General features: G+C 36.8%; 1 protein-coding gene across 1 annotated transcript; it reads right to left on the reverse strand.

The window, feature by feature from the left end:
* Window positions 1-1011: 1011 nt before the first annotated feature.
* LOC106164992 (gamma-aminobutyric acid receptor subunit beta-like) lies at window positions 1012-20091 on the reverse strand. The gene is made up of 10 exons (XM_087009985.1): window positions 19974-20091; window positions 18923-19203; window positions 18425-18522; window positions 12642-12709; window positions 6415-6635; window positions 6112-6194; window positions 4432-4569; window positions 3972-4124; window positions 3486-3739; window positions 1012-3102 (listed from the first exon to the last, which is right to left on the reverse strand). Exons 2-10 carry the CDS (start codon window positions 18976-18978, stop codon window positions 2722-2724), a joined length of 1452 nt encoding a protein of 483 aa, XP_086866111.1. The 5' UTR covers window positions 18979-19203; window positions 19974-20091; the 3' UTR covers window positions 1012-2721.
* Window positions 20092-20186: the final 95 nt, after the last annotated feature.

Here is a 20186-nt window from a genome sequence, read left to right on the forward strand (position 1 = left end):
GAGTAGAATTCATGTTTGTTTAACTACATATCAAGTTAAATTTGAGATAGAGCAGGATTTTTTCTTCCCCAGCGACATGGGTCTCAGATGTCAGCTGGATTGGTTTAGGCTCTGTTATCGCTTGTCTACATATCAAAATCGACAGCCAAGAAGGTTGTGTTTACCGCTTCTTATCAAGTAAGAAGACTGTGTATCGAAATTGGGTGAAATATAATGGAGCAAATTTCTGGACACAATGTTGTCATGCGTCGTTGATGGTTAAGAATTAACCTGCCTGACTTGAAAACGTTTGAAAAAAGACCATGACAAAAAGCCTAAATGTGACGAATGTACCAAACGTTGCACAACTTTTATATTCAAAACTTCGCTTGAAATGTTTTATGGTTTAACAGATCACCCAGACACCTCAGTATAATTGTTCGTTTTTTGACATGAGCATGAAATCTGTTCTTAGTTCTTTTTACTTGATTACGCGACTTTCATAAATCAGTTCTCTAAACAGAAGCTAAGGAGCATCTCATTTAATAAAGTTCAGATATAGATGAATTATTGCTACACACTGACTCAATTTAAACTTAAGATTTATAACTATTGCTCTAAAAGTCCACGTTAAGTGTACCAGTTGATAGCAAGGAATGCGTTAGTTGCGACGTGTTTGAGGTACATTGCATTCTACCCCATAACTGTGTGCTCAATCATACGTGCACTACATACGTCATGACGCTCCAAGGTATGCCGATACCAGAAAATATCTTAAGTCCAAAATTAATGGATAATGGTATATATTCATTCGAATATCATTTATGCAGATTTAGTTATATTTATGAATGATGTTATATTAATGAATGTCTGAAGTGGAAAGTGTCTGGAATTTCTAATTGAAAAATATTCAGAATCCCGTATCACTTCTATTTTCCAACAATCAACATCAAACACCATCAAATTCTCCAAAGTAATGGAAACAGAATACACAAATTAAAAAAAAACAACTCATAACTCAAAATACCACCATTTCAAATTATTCCATATTATTTCATTTTTATTATCAAATTCGCATATTCGCATTTTACAGTGGTTGATGTTTTCAGGTACGAATGACTGCATGTTAAGGTAAAATACTAACTGCAGTTTAGATGGCCTTTTAAAAGTGCTATGGCGTTATCATATAAATGTGCATTAAATGCTACGTGAGTCACACGGGGGGAAACGGGACACTTGCACCATAACCATGGTCAATGAACTCATCCACAACGACCCTTATCCGCAGTACAATTTCTTTGTAAGTAGTATATAGCTAGTAGATCGTTATCTTATGGCATATGCATATGTACCTATTTCTATTCCTAAAACTAACTGTATCATAATGAAAATGAATATCGCTAAGATATGGTTACGTGTAAAACTAACATGAATTGGTTATTAGATGATTGGCAACTCATTGAACTGTTGTTGTGCATGAAGAATATCTTTTACAGAGTTTGTAAAACGTTGTACAAAAACGTTTCCATAGATTCAGATTGTGCGTATCTACAACTATGGTGTGAACATTCATATCTGTTATATAAAACTAAACATAAAAATGACAGATTATGTAGTTTGAAGAAGTAAAATATATCTTCCTCGCGTAATTGTATTCAAATTTAAATAATACTTTTCAAAATTCTTTGATTCAGTTTTGACCGCTATTCATAAAATCGCTTATCACTAAAGTAAATCATTTAACTTTATCCTGTTTCCGACATTTTTAAATATCAGTTTTAAAACTGACAGATGACAAAACGGACCCATAACATAATAAGTTGCATGAAACTAGAAGAACCATACAGGTTTCTAGTATTTACAGGCGCTATATGATATTTCACTAATATCTATGAGCGTATAAAAATGAGTCGCTGATGCTCTCTTCTTTACAATATTAAATCCTTTTCCTGTAAATTTCTTTCCTCAAGGCTTTTCACATATTCACCCAGATAGCCGGAGTTAGGTAACTGTTCGTAACATCATGTTTGTTCATTTAACCGTAATGTAGAGATGGAATTATATGAGAATGGTCCAAATATTTCAGGAGTGAAACTAACTGTTATTTGCTATAGTGTACATTGGCTATAAGAAATTGTAAACATGCGACGGTTTTGAATTAGTGCGTGCTGAAAATTGCAATGTATTTCGTATATGAGAAGCTGTCATTTGAGCTGACTTTGTTGACTTGTGTTTCACATATATCGTGTCAAATATTCCGTACAGTGTGGCAAATACATGGAGGACACGATGAAAATGTTTCCAAATAGCACTCCATGGTTAAATGAATGTATACTTCGAGGCAGACAAACCAGTTGAAACCAGACAGGTCTTTCTATTTTTTTACTTTTTAAAAGGTCATTGGCATCACAAGTTCTCAAAATGGCTGAAATATTTGCCCTGAGAGGACATACCGTAAATAAGAGTGCGAGAGGATGCATGTATGTGGGCGAGGGGTTATGCCAATTTTTTTAATGCTTCAAAAATCCAAAAGTCGTGTGTTATAAGTTGTATGACAAGATTCAGTTTCTCATTCAAAAGCTGTCCAACGTAACACCATGTTGGTATATCTTAAGTCAAGTAAGGTGGATCACCCCATCAATTTTGAACAATACTTTCCTAGGATTACATCATCTATAAATCTGCATCCATATTGCCAATTTGATGCGCCTGCGCAGTGTGGGATGTAATGAACACCCTGTCTCAAGCCAACAGATAAAAGCACCAGTAACCAACATTAAAAATGAGGAAAAGAGTCGGAAACACAAGCCGTGAATATTTATCAATGTTATTGACGTCTTTGACCGTTGGTACTTTCTTTGTTATAGTTTTAGCTTTCTCCCTGATGCCTGTCACAATGCGTTTTCCGCTTTTAAAACTGCTCCTTATGGAACTTGTTCTCCGTCGTGCGCTGCTCTGTCTTTGAACTCGTCCTTGATAACCGTAGGATCCACGTGGTAAGCACGTAGTCATTCGTACGGGTGCTGTCGACATTGTTTGTTCGTTTTCATAACAACAGCTCTGTCTGTTTCTAAGACTTAGTATAGGGGACATTCTTGGATCTTGCATTTCTATAGATTCATCCTGAAAAAATATTTAAATGATGAGACAAACGACATTGGCTTTACTCGCAATTACGCCAAGAATACAAAGTCAAACTTTTGCAATACGTGCTTTTTTATGACAACATTTTATGGAAATCTGACAATAGTCAGGGAATCATTTCCTCTCCTTAAAATCGGTCTGTCCCAAAAGAGTCAGAACTTAAGTGAAAAAAATTCTGAAACCAGTGGCATATGAATAATTTTAAGTAAAGTAATATGTTTTTTTTTTCACCGCATAATTCCATATTTTCTATATTAGCTTGAATTATTCCAATCTGCATAAGCTAAAAAAAAAAACAAAACAATTTAAACGTCTTAAATCAACACCAGTCATCTAGCGTTTATATGTGCATCAATTGTTACCTCATCGGCGCTGGTCCGAAAGCCATTGACTTTTTGCTGCTGAAGTTCCTGCTCCTGCTTGGCCTTCTTGGCTTTCTTTTTGGCCCTGGCCCCCCAATACGTATAGTTTACGGCTGCGTACTCAAGCAGTGCAGCGAACACAAAGACAAAACACATGACCAGGTAGATGTCTATTGCTTTGACGTAGGATATACGAGGGAGGGAAGACCGTACGCCAGTACTGATAGTGGTCATGGTGAGCACCGTCGTGATGCCTGGAACACGAAAAACCGGGGAAAGAAAGTAGTATTCATTTCATTTACAATTGTGATTAATAATATAGGACTAATACTGTAGCTTTAAACACGCGAAGCTTGTTGTGGAGAATGCGTTATACATATGAACTACCAATGAGTGTTACTGAACGCAGTCATTATAGAAGAAACGGGCGCGCTATACATTCAGTTTAATGCAACAAAATAACGATTTGGTCCTGCACAGACTCACCTAATGCAACTCTCGCTGAGGTGGCCTCATGGTTGATCCAGAAAGAGACCCAGGACAGCATCACAATAAGGATGGAGGGGAGATAGGTTTGGAAAATGAAGTAGCCAATATTTCTTTGTAGAAGGAAGCTGAGCGATAATCGTTGATAATCGCCTGGAAAGACAATGGTATGACATCAATTGTTTTAATTAATTTTAAGGGATGTGCCGACTTATCGTGGTTTGTGAACGTGTATTTAACCTGAAAGGAAGGTTGGTGAACATATAACTAGTAGATGGCATATTATTTTAAGACGTGTCAATGAAGAACTTTTTTGTCATGTATTAGATACTAGAATGCTGCCAATCCTAAAGGTTCAAAATAGATAAAGCATTACTTATTACCAACAACAAAATGGTCTATTAAAAGATAGCAAAAGAGATGCCTATAACTCAGTCGAGAAAAGATGACATTAACTTACCCGTGGCAAGATACTGCACCGTGCTAATGGTTCTATATTCTACAATAGAGAACTGGGGGAGCTCCACGTGCTCTACGCCTTTAACGGAGTCCTTCCCCGCTTTCCAATACATCACTACGTCCTGCATAGCGTAGCCATCTATTACGACAATGAGAAAAAATGAATAGATAAAATCATCCAAGCTGTAATAAGAGGAAGTAGAGTAAAGAGGAGAGAGGCTGTAATGATGTATGATAATATACTTTTAAATTTAAATTTACTTTTTAACCTTTATTATTATTATTATTATTATTATTATTATTATTATTATTATTATGTGGAAGAACAAAAAGATCACAGAATGTGCATTAAATTCAATCAGATCTATATTTTATAACTCGTTTATCTTGACATTGTACTGGTCAACGCGTGGACTACAAAATTATTGCCACTACTACTGTAGCACAACTTTCAATACTCAATACTGTTGGCAAAATGGTATTTTCCAAATGTCTATATCAAATTTACATGTTTTGTTTTATATTCGCTATCCTGTCGATTTAATTAACCGCAATTTTACTGTGCAACTTGAAGTTACAATATTGCTCGTTCAATTCAAATTTTAAGAGGCCTAGTTACCAGATAAGAACTCTTGTGACCAAACCAGTTTCAAACGTAACACAGAATAAGTCGCCTGTAGAGGTCGGTGTACATGTAGATATGATATGAAACAATGCACACTAATCCAATAAAGTAAAATGCCCATATCTTCAACATAGAAGTTTAAATATACATGTACGTTTCTGACCGTGTTGTACTACCTAGAATAATGTCACTGCTAATGAAAAGGCTTTGAATTGACGTTTTTGCCTATATTCTCTATTGATTGCCGTATGATCTTTTAACAACTATAATGTCGACAAAAATTCTTTGGGGAAATGTCAGAAGTAGTTTGCCTTGTAGATTCACTCACTGTGCAAAATATCGAGACTATATTGTATTCGTGGCAGACAATATGGTGACTTTCTGTTTGGCAATGGTTACGTAAGTTGAAAAGGCCGCCATTTCAAGATGAACTGAAATCATAAATTCATCGCATTTCAAAGAGACAACCGACTCCCAAGATGTGCCGTCAGTCGATTATTTCTATTAACTCAGACAATGTACATCGCCATTTCCCCATCGTTGAAAACAAAAGCCTGTTGTTTGGATCAATTTTGATATCCAGGCCTACTGTATGTGCCCAGTCTCTCACTTATTGCCGTTTCCAAACTGGTTTGTGGGCCATGGTGCTAAAGCATGTTAAATGCGAAGCCAATTTAGCTGATGAAAACCTCGAGTTTTAAATCAATAAGCTGTTAACGGTTTCAATAGACTAAGATCAATCTACGTTTCAAACTAAACAGAAAGGAGAGACACAATTGACTTTTTGACGACGATTTTCGCATAGTGCACCAGTTACGGGAGTATCGCGGTATGTTTGCTTAAGATCGGTTTTCCGTTATAAAGTCAAGGTTAGAAAGTGGTGGCCAAGAGAAGATGCATTATCTTTGGGCACGTTACACACATACTTGCGAATTCCTTTATTCCGGCCAATTTCCGGACCCTTCCTCTACTTGATTGATGGCCCTTTGTTTTAATTATGGGATTATATTGGATAATTTGAAAGAACGAGAATGGTCAATAGTATCAGATACTCACAGCTTTCCATCTCTATGGTACAGTTCTGCTCGTCCAGTGGATAGTAATGTAAATCCATCATGCAAGCTAAAGTTGTCGTAAATCTGGAAACAGCGTAAAATGGTTGAATCTCTACTTCATTTACAGCAAGAAAATTTGAATTCTTTCTTTCTGGTGAAAATGATTCTAAATTTACCGCTTAATAGCTTTTTTTCCTTATTTTTAAAGTCATATATATAACAAAGTAATCAAAATATGAACGCAGTTTCGCAATTATTAAGCAATTATTATGCAATGAAATCCAAATCAGTAACCCTTCGTTACCTCATTCCATAGGCTATAGAACCATCTCCATAGAGTCGGACCATTTTGTTTTTCTCTGTTACTTCGTGCAAGAACGAGTTTTTGTCGTTGGCGAAAAACGTATCAGGGACCCAAATCTTCTCTGCAAAGTCCCCAGTAAGGGTCATGTATTCATCCGCGTTTGAGAACTGAAGTCTTTCGTCTCTCCAGTACTGATTTAGGTATAAAGTTATAGTATAATCCTGAAAAAAATGAAAAATACGACAATCAAACACGGTTGATTGTTCTAACATGTATCCTCAATTAGAAAACGGTTACTGCGTATAGTTCGTTGAATGCTACAGCTTTTTTATCGTGGGAATGATGGTATGGGGTTCTGTACCATGAACATTTTATACCGTGGGTCGAACGGCTGACTCTAGGTGTAGGAATTCCACAATATCTCTTCAGATTTTAAACCGAAAATAAAAAAGCTGAAAAAGACTCCATTATAATATAGAAAGTAACGCTGTAAGAATGAATGAAAAATCACGAGTTTGCTTCAGAATCGGCTTCAACCGTTGAAAGGCACCGATTAACACAGGGAACATGTATATAGAATTGAAATGAATTGGTAAAAGGCTAGATATCGGAGTACTGATCTAAGAAAAATTGTGATTCGGATTACCGCTGGCAGCTATTGTGATAGTAATTAATTCTGAGAAATAATTTTCGTTCGATTACTGACAAGAACAAATTAGAAAAATGAAAAAAAATTGCTTCCTTAAATCATACATGTAATTCGAGAAAATGTAAACCAAAAATTCTGTACAAAAGTTCAAACCGTTTCCTGTGACGATTTCAGTCAAGAGCACTTCGTCGAGACATGTTCTGAACTAACATAATTTCAATTCAACTGTCAGTCATCAATGTCTGTCAAATTGTAGGTCAGAGAGGAAGCCGTTGTTTCTTTAAACTCATTGATACAACATTGGCATCTACACAAGTCAAGGGTCATAATGGCGAATGCACGTAACAGGCGAAAGAGTTCTCAAACACACCTGTCTAGAAAGTGCAAAGCGTACTCAAATGCCTGCATCGGTTTTAGGTTTCGGAACAACATATCCGCAGGCGGTCCACATCGGCAATTTTAGGATCACAAATTAGTGATTACAGGCAATAAAATCAGCTTTTCCATTTCGTTTCACATGAAAAGAATATTGCAAAATACCGTTCCGCTTTTGTACCAAGGTATTTTTCATTAAATGGTACAATCAATTCATGAAGTCGAATGATAAAAATGTATCCCACGCCATTTGGAGCGATTATTTCAGTTCCTTGACTTGGGGACGCTCCAGCAGCGAATAGATGCCTAATTAAGGTCATAAAACTGGCACGTGTTTGTGCTCAAAAATCGTTTGTAGGGGCGGGGAACAAAACTTCTCTACTGTGCACACTTGTACATTGTACTGCCCTCGTGATAAAAATTAAAACTTGACCAGTTTGCTTTTCTCCTACACAACACTGTATTACTAAAGCACCTCTGTAGAGATTTCTGGAATCTAACATAGAACATCCGTTATCACCAGGTTGCTTCCATTGTCCTTTACCTAATACATGTCGATGAGATTGAATGTTTACAAACTCCTATGACCAATTTGATTGCAAGGATGAACTTTGCTTGTGTGCAAGAATGACCAGTGTGTCCGATTTCTAATTAAATTTTCTTGAATATTAAGTAAATTTGCCGCATTTGGTATCGATTACGGCCTAACGGTGCCAAACGACCGGGGGTGTGGTGTTGTCTGGAACCAATGCCAGTCTCAACGATCCAGCTTGCATCTATACAGTAAAACACCAATATTTATTTAGACAACCCATTACAGAAACCATTATACATCGTACCAAACGTGAAACAGATTTTGTTACGTTATCATTACGAGATGCTTCATGTTATAATCCAGGGAATTTAATTACGTTGGATACTCAATGGTTTCGTGGCAACAGGATTCCTAGAAAGTGAGGTGTAACGAACAGCACATTTTTGGTGTTTTCTCTTATTACAAATTGTAGTTTGCATCAACATGGGAAGAGTCATTCATATGCAGAGTTTCTGGAAGTTTTTTGTAGTACACACGTAGTGAAATTGTAGTAAACGCTATTTTTGACCAGAGGCTAATGGTTTATGTGGATTAAGAAGGAATAACCCTGGCTACCTATAATCTGTTTCACTTATTAACATCATTTAGATTACTTTGTGGTCATGCTCTGTAAGATTGTATTCACTTAAAGCGTGCCGTGTCAAGATAAAGCGATTACATATACGACGGCCACAAATGACTGACGTCCTTAACATCATTAATTGAAATTAAATGAATCACAAAAAAAGAAGGAAAAAGACAGAAAAACACAAAAAGAAAAAAATGTGCTCAAAAATGAAAATGAATTTTTTCATCTGTTATGATGACCAAAGCGTTCAGGTTTACCTGAAGTTCTATAACGTATGTTCTAAAAATCGGAAAATATGTTTTAAAGGAGTTTGCAGTGATCGAAATGCAAACAACTACTTCCTGCTTCATAACTCACGCAGCGTAGATTTATTAGCAAGTTAGACTCTCCACCTAATTTGTGAAACAAGGGAAGCCCAGAGCAAATTGAAGGGTGTTTTTTGATACGAAAAAGCGATAAACGTCAATGCATTGCCACTTATAAAGGAAATTCGTTACTCAACAAAACAGGACTAAATTACATTGCGTTATATGCGACTGTTCCAAACACGGGTTTTATTAGACTCGAACTGTGCGCCAATTGCCAGTACAAGACAACCCCGAGGGAGCTTAAACTTTAAACCCCTTCAAAACACCACGGATCTCTACTTCCAGAGGAGTTAGTCGCACCGCGGGACTTAATAACGGTGTTGTTCGAAGTAGCAGGTATTCACAGTTAATCCACACCATGCGTCTGGCTATTTGTCCGGTACGTATTGGAAATACCATCCAGTGTGATAATGGCGAAGACATGGGATTTATCAGTCTCCTTGTATCCAATGTAAGGGGAAGCGGCAAAATCTCCCCATTCTTGGCGTGTGGGTGGCGCGAGCAAGGGGATTACAATAAGATGCAGCGTGCCTTTGGACAATACTCGAATATGTATGTGCACTGCTCTTTCCGTTCTTTAAGTTTGCTTAAGAAAGTGAAGAGCCATCTGTGACTTTGGATTGGTTTTCTGGACAGTCAATTTTTTATACTTTTTTGACCTACATGCTTTTGTGCCTTTATCAAATGCACATAAGTGCCATTGCTCATATATGCAATCATTGTCTACACATCTACACATTAAAAAAAAAAAAAACTACTGTACCAACTACATTATTTTTCACCTTTTCCATCATTCCTGCATAATGAAGTTTTGCTAAGAAAAGTAACCTTAAACGGGAAACCTACAACGCGTTTTACACAAGCGCGACTCTGAGCAGCTACACCCACGTGAGTAATGGCATCTTTGACCAGAAAAGATGAAAACCTGTATGCCCTATTTAAACCACAGTCAATAAAATTAACCTCCAACACAGTAGCTTTTTTGACACGGAAAAAGTACTGTTTCAACACATGTGACCCTTTTCACACCAACGTTGTTGAAGTACGTGCTCCAACAATGCCAACTTTTATGTAAAATAACGATTTCTAGAACTTTAAGGTACTAATAGCCTCGGGCATCTGTTCCTAAGGTAATTAAACGTGCAATCGCATTAACTACCCGGGATACAGTGTTCTTCACCCCCAGTCATTACTCGAAGGCACGGAGAATGCATCAGTCATCGATTATGGAAAGGAAAAAAACTAAATCCTATACTCTCACAGATAATACTCTTTTAAGCGCCAACTAGTGATTATAGAGGACGTGGCGAAAGTAATCTAAATGCTATCAACGAGCGCCGCAAATTATCGTTTATATCAGCAAGCGTTTAATGAGACAGCCACGCAATTTTTCACGACAGTGTGAAAGGGTTGTTATTTAATCAAAATCTAGAGTTAAGTGTCGTCTTGGATGAAGTATGTGTCGTAACATATCTCCCTGTGACGTATCTTTAAACACTGCCCATACATGTATAGCTAAAAGTAAGTGGACAGTGATTGTGTTGTCTTGTGTTCAGGAAACAACATCAAATGAGGTAGGAAACATTCGCAAGGAAACTCTCTCCTAACTCAATCAAACGACACACTCCAAACACCAATTAACTCTATCAAAATTAATACGAAGTAAAGTGTACGGCTTCCATGGTTAAAATGGTCAAGATTTTAATTCCCCATTCTCAACAATAACGTATGGTAGAGAAAGGTCTGGTGGAAGAGCTTGTGAGCATAGAGAGAGCAGGAGGTAACCGATTACATTGGTAAATGTATTGAACCAGTCACTTAATAACATAATAAAAGCAAGGGAATCAATTATTTATGTCCTGATTTGGCAGGAATTGATTTCATTTGGTTGATTAATTGTGGGCATCTCCACCAATGAATTAAATCAAACGCAAGACTTTTTGTGGATGTTTAATTGGCGTTTCAAAAGAACGTTCTATTTATATACTGACGGTCTATGTTGCCACAGGTTTCGATTTTTAAAAAAATATAAACCCAATTTGGTAAATTCAAGACGTAAATTGCATCCAGTTAATTCTGTTGTAACCTTTATAAACCGAGACTTTCTTTCTTTGACAAAGGTATAAGAGTCCATGAGAAGATGTCTTGCTTCACAGTAGTCTTCTTAAATCAAATATATGGGTGAATTATCCTAAAGGTCTTCTATAACTCAAAATCGATGTTGGTACCAAGTACCCCACATTTTCTTAGCGGAGTAATTCTTTTATTAAATTAGTGAAACAACTTCCCTGCTTACAATATTTTGTATAACTGTGATATCTATTTGAATTGGCTAACATTTCAGCATTTTATAACAAGCGATGGGGATATAGCTATGATAAAATCAATATGCCACTGTCTATAGGAAAAGCGCACTACGATATGCTGGCTACCCTTCTTGTTGAGAAGCCTATTTGAAGATTTAAAAAAAAACACAACTTATCATTGGAAATATTCTGAAAAATGCCTTTACTTGGCATGCCCTTAAAATTAGGATTATAAAAACACGAGGGTTGTTATGGTTTTTGACAATCCACATTATCTTAGGAAAATCAAAGAAACTCCTCTGCATTGGTTCGAGTGCACACGAGGTGCCAATTACTATCTCATACAAACAAGACCTGGACAGTTTTCGCGAAAAAAACCTTCGTTAATGCTTTTCAGACGTTACTGGCCTCCTCGCCCTCCAGAGAGACGCGTGGCGAAAATTATGGGGCAAATTGAGCAGCAGTAGTGTCACAGCGGGAGACCATGAGCCTCAGAAGCCACGGCGAAGAAAAAAAAGCACTACGCACTTCAGTCCTGATGTCTTTAAAACTCATAAAAGAGAGTTAATTCAAGGCGCTAATTGAGCTGCCACTTGGCGGCTCTCTTTTCTTGAGGGGAAACAATAACCGTTCATTTTTTTCGCCTTTGACATAGCGGCTGAGAGATCCTACTGTTGGAGATGGAATGAAAGTTTGAACAGTGTGCGTAATGGCCAATTAAGATTATTGATAACAACCTAATTTTGAAATAAAGACTTTCTTAATGAAACCCAATTTTCTGATAAGAACGTTAAACGCCAGAACTTGATTTGCTATTGGACATAGGCATACAGTATGGCCGGAGAATCCAATGACAGTCGGTAGCAATGGTTTATTAATTCGATCAATCGCTCTCTCAGGGGTCAAAGTTGATGGCCTTTGACCTCTGCATATTGATACCTGATATCTGTGTTTCACATTACTCGCCATAACATGGCCTTAGGATATGCTGCTGGGATTTGGGTAACTTAATAAATAATGAGCGGTTGTAGAACTGCGGAGATTTATATCTACCAAGATAGAGACCCACATGTTTTTATTTTGGGGATTTCGATATTAATAATATTTTACTGCCCCATCCGGAAAGTCATCTTTATCTATGTTTACTATGTCACTATGGAAATTTCATTAAGTTAGAATAACGACATCCATATTATTTCTTTTTTTTTATCAAAATATGAAACCCCTTTCGGGCGTAAAAATATTGCAATTGCCACTTTTTCAGTAATTATTAAACATTTCACTAAATTTTTATATAAAAGACAAATTATCATTATGGTATTCGGTTACAAAATGAGTTGAAAATTGTCCCTATACTGAAACTTACCATATTAACTTCTGATATGCTATCGAAGCTGGCGATAACAATGTCCATTCCAACATGCAAAGAATCACCTGAAACCATAAAAAAAGTCAGGGTGAACAACCACAACGATACAGTACAGCGATGGCAATAGATATTTTCATGTATTAGTACTACTGTTTGTGTTTAACATCATGGAATCTGGAATTATTCGAATTTACGCAATTTTCATGTCGAATGAAGGAGATTCAGGGGCGTGGGTTAAGTGTTGTTAAAAGGGCAGAAGTACTTGATAAATATAACGTCTACATATATCCGTAAGACATAATGGGAACCGAAAAGACGCGCGTTTGCAGTATTACTTAAACCGCCCTGAATAAACGTCCGGTGCCCTACACTATTGGGACTTGATTGAAAACTTAATCATACACAGGTCATTCTGATTTTTATCTTCCACCTTCGGTTCGTTTATAATACTTTTTCCAAGAACCGCTAATTCGACAGTCCTGGTGTAACCGATGTTCAAAGTTACAAGGCGCTTATATACCAGATGTTCAACCGGTCATCTTAATTTATTTATTATATTTATTCGCACGGAAAGCACATGTGATTTTCTTGGGATTTAGTAAACTGGGAAAGTCAGTTCAAAGGTATGGGTAATGTCGTCAGATACATTACCTGTGTATAACGCAATAGTCTTTTGTGTACATACAGCACATACATCGGCATAAACGACTTTCACAATTTATTTGTTTTATAGAATAAAAAAATATATAGAATAAAAAAATTCCCTTATCTCTCTGCAAGAGTGTCGTAGCTTCCCTGTCTAGTCACGTTAGATGCCATTCATTAATTTGGAAGCTATCGGGTCACACGGGACTCCCCATCTCGTCAGATATGAAATATTTGTCAAATCGAGCATAACAAAATAATAACACTTAAGGTGAAATTATTGAAACGTGAGACATTCTTCAATACGTTCAATAAGGGAGAACGGCCAGTCGAACCCATGACGGTATTTTCGCTTCATGCTTCATTGACAATCGTATCATAAATTTCGATAAGAGCGGTAACACACATACCTGAGTGCACACGTCAATGATCATATCTAAATATGCAGAAAATTGATTCAATCTTTAATTGGATTCGTCGAACGACCGACTTCTCGAGTTTTTTTAAAGAAATATTCGTATCGCACGGTGGTTTACTAGTTTAGAATATACCTAACCACATTTAATTTTTTTGACTTTTGAATTTTTAAACGAATTTGACATATTTGAATTGGTTACTGTGTACCCTTAAATTTTAATCTTCGCACACGTTTACAAATCAATGCAATTTCTTTTTATGAACCGTTCAGTCCCTAGTTTTCATCTTAACAATACAGCTGCCAAAATTTACACTGTTTTTATTTACAATTAAATGTATTATATTCAGTTTAAGAAGTGGACGGGTCCTTAAATTTAGGCCGACAATATAAGAGCAAAACAACCTTTAGGAACGCAGTGCGCCCCTACCATACCATTTATTCATTTTGCTCTTTCTACAAAGTGCAGGTGCTTTGATTGCAAACGTATTATGCTATCGTCTGCTCGATAAATAATAGATGGAGATGACGATTATATGAATGGTTACATTGTGATCAAATCGTATCAAAACAGGCGCAATGAGGTGAAGATGTGTTACATAAAGCTTGACGTCACTACAAAGAGGTCAACAGTGATTTGCGATTTCCCTTTTCACTATTTTACCAAATGAAGTTATTAATTCAAATCAAAATCCTGGCGCGATAAATCTAGATTCGAACCTTTTTGCGTTGCTCATTTATGGTTTAAAATACCATAAGGCAATCATGCTTACTAAAACCATACAATCGATACAATAATGTTCATATATGCAATAGCAAATGGTAAATGTATCCCATGCACTTCGTTCATTTACAAACTGTAAATTGCACTGCCAGTGTATTATTACACATGTCAAAAGAATTAATGTCCCTGTAATGCTATAGTATAACAGTGTAAAGCAGTCTACAAAATTTCTTTGCATTTCGTTGCTCCTAATATCACCTGATCAGGAACAAAAGCATCTGAAATTTTGCTGTCTTCAAGACCCGTCTAGGTCATATATTTGTTATATCGACTTTTAAAACAGTTAAGGATCTCTGTATTTGTCATTTGCCGTTTGCTGCAATTGCCTTCGTGGCCAAAGAGGCCAAAAGAAAAATTCGTTTTTATTTCACTTAACCACAATCGATATTTCTCTTTTAGATGCCAGAATCTATTTGGAAATAGTCATTGTAAATGATGATGTGCTTGCGGTATCACTGTCTATCGTTCACTTGTCTTGTATTTTTTCTTGCCTGCCTTACAGCGCTTCGTTGGAAGAAAAAAACGTATTCAAACATTTTAACAAAGAATTCCCAAAACCCTTTCCGTCTGCGTTTCTATCCAAATATGACGCCAAAATGACACTGCCACTGCCGCTTTGTCCTTCTTATCAGACATTAAACTTTAGGAAATTTTAAAAATTAGATATCAATTATGTTATTCCTTTGCAAACGACGCAGCATAAAGATCAGGTATAGACATTTCCCTTGGCAAATAAATAATTCAATAAAACCATGGCAATGCATGGCCATTCTATATATTTGCATTACATATCACTTTGCATTTTGTCTACCAACAGATTTTATGATTATCTAAGTAGTGAGCTGATATGCAAGTCTCTGCAAAGGTTACTTCGTGAGTTATGGTCTATTAGCTTGTGTTCATTATACATGAAGTACTCGATTGTTGTTCTTGTAACGTAATTCATTCTAAGGGTTGCAGTGGTCTTTCAGTGTGGAATCATGCGTATGTTGTTAACCGGGTAGACCCCTCCTTGGGGGTATGAAACCTAAGAGTACGGTTTCAATTTACATCTTGATGAAGTTATTTTCATCAGAATTCTCCAGGACGAATTGTACAAACAGAATGTGTCATTTGGCGACGCATACACTGGTTATGTATTGTAGTATAAAAAAGATAAACAATATGTTTCCCCGAGTGAAAAGAAAGAAGTTTTGGATCACTACTTCTTCCTCCTCACGATTCATGCGTGAATAACACAAATCGACATTAAAGTATGAAATAAAAATTAAAATAGTGTTGTTCATTTTCTCCCATTCCATTATACAATTGACCATACGGGAAGCTGCTTTGAGGCTTTTTAAACAGACGTACGCAAGCTCACGCCATAAGTCATTAAAACAGTGTTTTGACGTTGCAGTGAATAATTTTGTGCAATAACTTTAAACCAAGTCCATTAAACCTACGAATTAAGTCCAGGCATTTGCTATCGTATCATGGTACTATTCATTCCCTACTTTTGCACATTGTGGCGGCATTCCTTCATTTGTTATACAATCGCCGAACATAATACACTGCTTAAAACTCAAAACAATAATCACCATTTTATAAATAGGCGCATGCGCGTAAGGTGGACCACAACGCAGTTCCCAAGTTGGGCTTATGCTTCATAATTTGAGAAGATAAGAATCTTGAAAGGCTTTGTTCGTTGCCTCGGGTAATGAACAGGCAAACATCGAGGAGGGGACCCCCTTGGCCATTAACAGTCAAGAGTTAGGCAGCAAACTGGTACTGCAAATTTCCTCCATGTTTCTGCTGTATCTTTATACGCAATGAACAGCAAAACACAAACTTCAGAAACCCTCAAAAGCAATGGACGACCCTTAGGAAGCCTTTTCAATCTTCCTATTACACATCTTGTCAACAAAAATTGATTAATTTAAACATCCACTCTTTACAACCAGATACAGGAAAGGAATCTACTTAAAACTATACTGTAAACGAAACTAGATGACAAAGAAACATGTGCATGTGCGTAGTGCGTGATTCATTGGCTGTCACTTCCTTGGCTGCATGGCTGTCGGTATAGCAGTTCACTTTCTTAGTCATTATAAATCAACGAAAGGACAGGTTTCACTTTAAATATGTAGCAATTCTTGCTACATAAAAATACTCTCATAATATCTAAAAATCACCAATCCTTTTTACTAGAAACTAATCCTTTCACATCTGATCAAAAATCTCAAAATCGAATCCTTCCGAATATCTCGTAAAATGTATAAATCGTTCTCGGTTTTTATTAAATATTGTATTGACCATGGTCCCCAAATATTTTTTTTGTAGTGGTAATATCTAGCAACATGCGAAAACCTTTGGACATTCAGCTTGATGATGCTCTTCTGATAAGTGTGAAACACAGCTGTTTAATAAAATTTTGTCCCAAAATGTGTGATTCCCATCACCAAAGCGTCACTAAATCATTATTATTATTATTATTATCATTTATGATGTTTATACATGTACAGTAGCTAAAGGAAAGCATTGTAGAGAAAATTAAAATACCTAGAATAGGCGTTTTGCATTAAATTCTTGAAGGCATGCTTTGTTATGTGTGCTTTTGTCTAAAGGTATGTTCTCTTAACGATGTATGTTCCTACAAATTTATAAAAAGAACAGTTGTCAGGTGATTACTGATATATAGTAACATTATGCCTCACTTTGATTATCGGTTATCCCGAGTTTTGTTACCATTAAGGTACTCAGAGAAGAGGCGGCTTAGAATACCCTTCCGTGACTCTTGGAAATGTTTGCATTCCGATAAGCAACTCGTGGGGCGAAAGGAAACGATCAAGTGCTACAGTTCTTTGTTGCACAAACCATGGCTTTGAAAAGCCACGGTAATTTGTTTGTTGTAATTAATGTTTAATGGACGTGCTTATGGCCAGCGCGTATTGTATACTCTCCGTCCTATATTATATTTCTTGAAAAGTAAGGCGGTTATTGGCCGTACGGCTGAATCGATCCCGAATCTTTGTGCAATACCGTAGCAAATCAAAATAAGAACTGCTGAATGGCGACGTGATGGACTCAATATATTTAGTGCCGGTGCGATTATAGCAAATATGGTGTTGAGCCACGGTCGAACTTATACTGAATGTCCGTATTGGCTGATCGCAACCTTACAGCCGCCCATCGTTACGTTCCCGATCCTTGGGGCGTAATCTATATGGTATAAAGTCGCTCTGTCGCTCTCATTCTATCATTTCCATTGATTCTACTTCGTAAGCACGACCCAATTCTGTCCATGACGGCCTGAGGTACATTTGTATGGTGTTTTTCTAATCAATTTAACTCGAGAAAAGGGCTTTTGAGAAGTAATTATATAAATATCAACATGATTATAAAGCTTATCAAGCTTAGAAAAACAGTATGCAGCCTTCATGGTCAACTGTTCTGATTTCAGGTATAATCAAATGATTTCCACGTACTTGGTGGACTTGTGTAAAGATGTTCATTGCATTTAATATTTCATTTATATTTACAGTTGGACATCACGTTTTGCTAATTTTTTTTTCATTCCATTCGTAGTAAAATATTGTATTAAAATGATTTTTTTCATTCTAAACTGGACATTGCATTTACTTAATGCAGCAAATAACAGACAATGCTAATCCCAAACTGAAACTTGGTGTTATAAAACCTTTTGTGTGTAATTTAAGAGCAAGACCACGAGCAAATATTTGAACCCCGTCAGTGCTCCAGCAGGGTCTATTGTATCTCTGCATTTGGTTATTATTTATCGTTGACAGGTATTGTTTGGGGACGGGGCTCCTGTTACATTTAGGGGTCACATTCTCTCGTGATCGAATTGATACAATTGATAACACACACATGCACGCGCGCACACACACACACACGCACACACACACACACACACACACACACACACATTCTTACCTCCAAACGAAGGTCTAAGGCGGATGTCGTATCCATCCAATAATTTCTTGATAGTCATAGATACGTTTTGTAATCTGGCTGAGTTTTCCACCTGAGCGCTAGAAAAAGACATAGAAATATTGGTACAGTGTGTACAGCAATACAGCGAGCGCAGCAAATGATGGGCAGGTGGAGTACAAAAACACATATAGCTGTGCCTCATTTTTTATAATATACCATATTCAGATGATTTGAAAAGCATGCATTCAGAAATAAGTATACGACGTATTCAGTTTGTATCATCAAGATTTCCATAATTCTGTCTTGATTTTTTCTTAAAATGATAAAGTTTGGATGTCTTTAATTTTCACAGACACGTGCGGGCTATGTACATCGCATATCTATAAACGTTCACTTTCTTCTATCTAAAGCATCTGTTACGCCTATGAGTAAAAGAACAGTTCAATCAATGCGATGCCAATCCTATTGAGCTGCTTTATCAATTAATGTGTCACTTACCATGTTAGATGTATCATAAAAAGACAGATACTGTACAGAAACGTGTTCCTTAACATGTCATAATCTCGTAATGGTAGACATTTATCGCACCCTGTAGAAATCCGTGCGTGCTGGCGCTGTGTGGTCAAGATGTATGCTGTGGTGCCCCAAGTATTTACTCACTGGTTCGCCTAGTTAGCGATCGATGGAACGTTTGCGCATGTCTACGTAGGGGGCGCCACATGTTGCGAAGTTGGGTTAATCAACGCCGGGGTTTTCACATTTGCGTGAGAAATCCTGAACTGAAGTAGATACGAAACCATAAAGTTTAAACTATTGTCACTTCGTCCAAATAGTTATATGTATTGGATTTTGAAAGGCAAATCCTCGCATGTTCTGTATTAAAGCTGCATCTCATGCGCAAGGTACCTTTCTCTCTCAAAAAGAAAATAAAATAAAAGGTAAAACTCAACCAATGCTTTTTCAACCCCAGAAGTATGTGCCATGGGTTAAAAGAGATAGGCAAAGAATGTTTGATGGGCCACGAGGTGTATATCTATTGAGTGCGTATGTTTCTGTACATGCTCACTTGCTGACCCCCAGCTCTGTCACGCAATGTACAGGTAAACATCTCAACAATACAAGGTGCACAAATTTCGTTATGTAATAAGGTTGTTGTTTGTGGTTAGACAATGTTACATTTTTTATCATTTTATTATGCAATATCAAGGCATAAGCTGCGGGGATAATTAATCATTTATGCAGGGTTAATTAATGATTTAACTAATTAGATGCCCAGGATTGATAGTCCCGAGGATAACGGGTACTCAAGTATAATTTGCCAATCTTACAGCATAAGAAATAAGCGCAATTGTATCACATATTTATTTACCTTATCAGCATATGCTAATTGCCAAAATACTTTCTGGAGTCGTGAAACCGCTAAAAATATTTTTATTATTTTTTGCTTTATCAAAAAAAAAAAAGCTTGTTTAATTTTTTCTCGTTGAAAGTATCTCAGGGTAACATCATGTCTTAGACACGCGTTGAAGTTAACATAATATGTTCTTACGTAATAATACAAGCTGGCTTTAGGTATCTATGCCTGAAACAGGGTTTCGTAACTGGTGGGTTCTATGCACGCTGTAGAAGATCCGTGTGTCCTGATCACCGTGGCACTAGAACAGCGGTTACTGGGGCTTGCATTACTTTCTTGTGGGTGCGTTCAAAAAGAATCCATCGCACTAACTAGTGCACACTAGCTCTATGGGGACTCTCGCTAAAT

Source organism: Lingula anatina, chromosome 3, assembly GCF_051362555.1.
Source record: "Lingula anatina isolate TDL-2025a chromosome 3, LinAna3.0, whole genome shotgun sequence".
In the NCBI taxonomy this organism is placed as follows: domain Eukaryota; kingdom Metazoa; phylum Brachiopoda; class Lingulata; order Lingulida; family Lingulidae; genus Lingula; species Lingula anatina.